The 5,169-nt window shown below is 43.7% G+C and overlaps 1 protein-coding gene across 1 annotated transcript; it reads left to right on the top strand.

Moving 5' to 3' along the window:
• Positions 1-369: 369 nt before the first annotated feature.
• On the top strand, positions 370-3,008 carry LOC147727771 (uncharacterized). The gene has a single exon (XM_086963173.1). It carries the CDS (start codon positions 370-372, stop codon positions 2,983-2,985), a length of 2,616 nt encoding a protein of 871 aa, XP_086819299.1. The 3' UTR covers positions 2,986-3,008.
• The last annotated feature ends 2,161 nt before the right edge of the window (positions 3,009-5,169 follow it).

The raw sequence follows: 5,169 nt of genomic DNA, 5'->3' as shown, positions 1-5,169 counted from the left end.
CCCTAGCTCTGATCATCACCTCACACCTCACCAGCTTGTCACTGGCAGATCAATGAATATGGTTGTTCCTTCCACCAGACGTAAAGTAGACAATGAAACGTCTTCTGAGATTGTGAAAGCTGAATTATATGATTATTTGTGTGCCCTAACCCGTGCTGCTAGGTTTCTTTCCATTCAGACATCCAAGACAAAGAGAAAGGACAGCACCTGCAAGGACGGCACAATTTCCGATGAACTTTTGCCTATCCGCCCTGGAACACAGATCTTCATAAAGAAGCAAGTACGGAAGTGGAGAGACCCTAAGTACGAGGGACCATACCTGGTCATTGACTCTTCACCCACTGCGGTCCGAATTGCCGAACGCAAAGCATGGGTTCATTTGAACCATGTGAGGATCCACCCGGCACCAACAGAGACTTGAACATTTATAGGAAGGAGGGCGTTCTATTTCCCTTGACGTTCCAGGATAAAGACTATGGAGAACATATGAGAGTCTACGGGATAAGAAACAGCAACTGGCCAACGTCTCCCTCCAGGATCTCTATTAAAAAGATATGTATATTATCATTGTTATTCTTTGTTATGTTCGTTGTTTCAATGGCTATATTCCATTGGCTTGCATTACAAGCAGAGAGAGAGAAGGCTATATCAAGCCAAGTTAGGCCTACCATCTCAGTAGGATATCACATGCCTAAAACAAGTCCTGGTAACATACTAGATGAGGAATACACCAGCAATGGCTGCACCACCCCTGTACCCACGACACCTTCCACACCCTCTGTAGACCACACCGAGTGGGACGGGGTACTTGATATCACTGTGAATGCCCCTGGGAAAGGTGTCCCTAGACGTTTCCGTCAGCATAAAAGGAGTGTCAGGTATAAAATGGGTCGCAATAAAACACCAAGGATATATACCCCTCGCACACAACGTAAGGAGAAAGACACAGAACAAATATCAAACTGGGTTAGTGATCTCCAGGACACAGTTGTGTACACATTCGAACAACACTCTATGCCTGATTTTCTCTCCCAGCGCCCTGGCGTGTCAGTACAGAATGATGGTACCCATAATGCATTGTTAGATAATATGTGGTACAGAGACATGAGGGAGGTGGGGAGGAAAGCCACGAATGATTCCTGCTTTGTGTGCTCATACATTCCACATGCTGTAGGTGCAGATAAATTGCTCATTCCCAAAGAGATTCCACCGGCCACTGCCAAATGTCTCCTACACCTGTTCCTTTGCCGCATACATGGTCAGATACAGCTCCAGTCAGCAAAAATTAATACAGCATTTGTAAACGTCTCAGACTGGGACTACAAGTATGTTACGTTCACTGTTGTTTCTGACCCAGTAGAATTTGAAAGAAGAATGGAAGTTTACCATGAAATGGGAGTACCTGCTAATATGATACAGGTCTGGGAGTATCAGTTTAGAAAATTAGGATACTTCACCTTCCCAACACCCCCATCAAAATGCCACTCACCCAAATCCCAACAGACTAACCATACCCATAACGCATGCCCTTGTCAGTGGAGACCCATTCTGCGCCTGAGGGCCAATATATATTTTAATAACAGATGGAATGGGCCACATGATTTAATATGCAAGGCAGCATCCTTAGGTAGCCCGGTTGAAGGTCAGGAGCATAAGCATTATACAAATGAGACTATTGGGAGGGAATGTGCTGAGGTATGGGCACAAGAAACTAGAAGATACACTCTCAATGAGGGTACAAAGTACAAACCTAAAAGAGCATACAAACTTAAGTCTCCTCTCCTTTGCTTCCTAGGTACCGGAACAGTGCCTGTGGGCCGAAACACAAATTGCAGTCACACAGTGTTTAATTTTGACCTCCAGCACGGTACCTCTAGTCTCATGGACATCTACTGGGCATGCGGCGAGCACATCTACCTGCAGCTGCCCCCCCACTGGCAAGGACTATGTTCCATTGTGACAATGCATGAACTACATCTTGTTGTCCCTGCAGCGAACATTTCCCACATCCACACACACCCAATGGCAGATGACGTTACCCTGCTTCATCATGGGAAGAGAGAAATAATGAAATACTTCTCAGATGGCCCTTTTCATAAAATACCTCAGGATTACAGACTCTTCAATGATGCCGAACTTTTCTTTGGGGGAGTTATCCCCATGTTCCAGACTAAAGCCAATGCTCGCTGGCTGCAAGTGACCAGATATGAACTAATGCAGCTTATCAACAACACCCGGGATGGGTTCAACGCCGTGAAAGAAGAACTTCGACCTCTACGACTTATGGTTCTAGAGCACAGATATGTTCTAGACCAGCTAACAGCAATGAATGGTGGTGTGTGCGCTAAGGTGGGAAAATCCTGCTGCACGTTCATTTTAGCGGCCGACGCTGACAACGGAACACTCACGAAGGCCATCGAGGATTTGGACAACTTGGGGAAAGAGATGCATGAGGAAGGAGGTGCTGAAGCAGATCTCTTAAATGGCTGGTTCAATTTGAACTGGATGCCTTCATGGCTGTCTGCAGTGCTTAAATTTTTAATGCCAATTTTCTGTGTACTGTTATTGTTGTGTTTTGGATCACAGATACTGATATACTGTGTAAAGAAATGTAGTTCTAAAATGATAGGGATGAATTATGCAGGCTCAGGTTCATATACTGGAATTCGTAGGGCTAAGGGAGATGATGGAGAGACGACAATGATGAGCATAGTGGAGTTGACCATTCCTGACTCCCGCCCATTGCCAGACATTCCTGTAATTAGTCAATATCAGGCCCAGGTGCATAGAGTCCCACCACGTTCACCACAGGGGGACTTGATGCGTCCCTATGAGACAATGTGTGATAATTTAGGGAAGACAGATGCAGATTCAGGAAAAGTGCAGGACAAAGATTCAGAGGAACAGCCTCTTTGCGACTCGCCCTGGCCTCTTCCCCCATCTCCAGCTAAGTATGCAGTTCGAATGGTGTTTAAAGATGTTTGATTAAGTTCGAATTTCGAACTTGAGGGGGGAATGTTGGAGTAAGAATTTTTAGCTACACAGCTATCCAAGGACACAACTGTCACCTGCACAACATGACCCCTGTGTAGGCCCTGCTGTCTAGAGGTTACAGGCCTCAGTTACATTGCCCTGAGCACTGCCATTTTCTCTTAGCTTAAACAGAAGCAGAAAGCAAGTCTGACCCAAGATTCACCCAGCTGCTCTGGTCTGCAAGGACCCGCACCCCTACCAGGCCCCACCTCATTGTATATTTCTCACAAACAGCAGAAGTCAAGTTCCTCTATAAATCTTGCAACATACCCCACGTCCCCCACCTAGGCCATGAATAGAATAAGGGAAGTTCCCACCACAGCTACGTCAAGCCAGATATCCGATAAACTGAGGCTAAGTGTGGCGAAATAGTATCGCAGATTGCCTGATTGACACATGAATAGAACCCCTCGAGGCAATACTAACACATTTCTGTCGTCCATTGATAGTTTATTATTAAACTTCCAGTCAAGTGGCAGGTCTCAGTCTAGACTGAAGTATGTACCACAATTACAGGAAAAAGGCCATACCTAACCCTATGGGTGAGAAAGGTAGAGAGCAGGCCAGTAAATGACAATGGACGGGTATGTGATACGTGGTGGCGTGGGATGACGTAATTATCGTCTCAAGTGTTTTAGACAGTCTAAGAAGGAGCCCCGCAAGAACATCAGCGGGCAACTCCTCGTCTGTTTGTAGGTATTCAGACCGAGAGTTGTCTCCAAGGGCCCTTGATCAAATGTTCATACTTTTGTGCATGTAAATATTTTACTTATGTTATGTTTTAAACTGCTTTTTAGATAAAATCATTTTATATCTGCATATGTACTTTTTAACTTGTTCTCTACATTTAAGCATTTATACTGTGGTCTTAGGACATCTCACTGATATAGCATTTTGAGTGTACCTAATGATGATAACATGTACTCTGCATTCTGATGTATCTTGCAGGATTACACTTATGAGCAAATGTGAGTATTCATCTATGTGAACAAGCACAACCGTTTTTAATCTGCCTCAGTGCTCATAGGTGTACTTAAAGCAGAATCTCTCTCTCTTAGCAAATGTTAAACTGTACTTTGTAAACTAAAACTGGTCCATGTGACTTTCAAGAGAATGCTGGGTACAGGACCAAGTACTATATGATTTTTATGCTATCACTGATTATTTCTAGAAGCTGTGTCTTCAAATAAATTGTACAACTCCAAGCTTCAGTCTCCAAAAGCTCATATGTATGTTTTTTCCTGTTTTAGAGCAAGAGGTCCAGGACTGCCCCGGTGCAATTTAAGCCGCCCTATTCCCCTTAGTTCTCACTCACGGTCTCGCCAGCGCAGCTTCTGAAAGCTGTGCGCTGAGTCCCCCTGGCCCCTCCTGCCCCTAGTAAATCATCCCCTCCAACACATTGGTTGTCCTTTTACAGGAGTAAGTTGTAGTAGATCTCCAAAAACAACTATCACATGTTTTCCTCCAAATAATACGTCATACTTTGTTTTAAGAATTTGCTGCATTCTTAAATGCACAAAGGCAAGCATTAGGTTTGATACCATGCTTACCTCATCAATAATGAGAAGTTTCATTTTCTTCAAGACTCTTGAGACTTCACAACAAGCTTCTCCAGATAGCTTGTGGCATTCCAATTTGTCTTCATGCTCTACTGGTAGCATTAATAAACGATGTAAAGAAATTCTTTTAATATTATGTGGTGCCAACCCAGTCGGAGCAGTGACAACACAAGACAAATGGGACTCAGTTCTTTTCTGTAGAAAAGTTGTAATTACTTTAATTAAAAAACGTTTTCCTGTTCCAGCTTGTCCACTCACGTACGTTCGGATAGGTTGAAATGAAGAGCATGAGCACTCTTTGTTTTCATGACGTAATCCATGGTCAATCTGTTCTCTCACTTGGTCATATATTTCTTTTTGCTCAACATTTAGTTGTTCTTCCATCTCCTTGAGCTTGATACATTGCTGTTTCCACCTCATCCATGGCAGTTGCTGCTTCATTTTAAACAATTGGTTCTCCTAGTTGATCCTTACTCAACGGAGCAGAGGTTTGACTGTCTTGAGAACTGTCTCTAGCAATCTCAGCTGCAATTGTAGCTTCTTGCTCAATTTCGTCATTCAACATTTTCGCATAATT

The sequence above is a fragment of the Lissotriton vulgaris genome, chromosome 3_1, assembly GCF_964263255.1.
Source record: "Lissotriton vulgaris chromosome 3_1, aLisVul1.2, whole genome shotgun sequence".
NCBI lineage: Eukaryota > Metazoa > Chordata > Amphibia > Caudata > Salamandridae > Lissotriton > Lissotriton vulgaris.
This window is presented reverse-complemented; position numbering and strand designations above follow the sequence as displayed.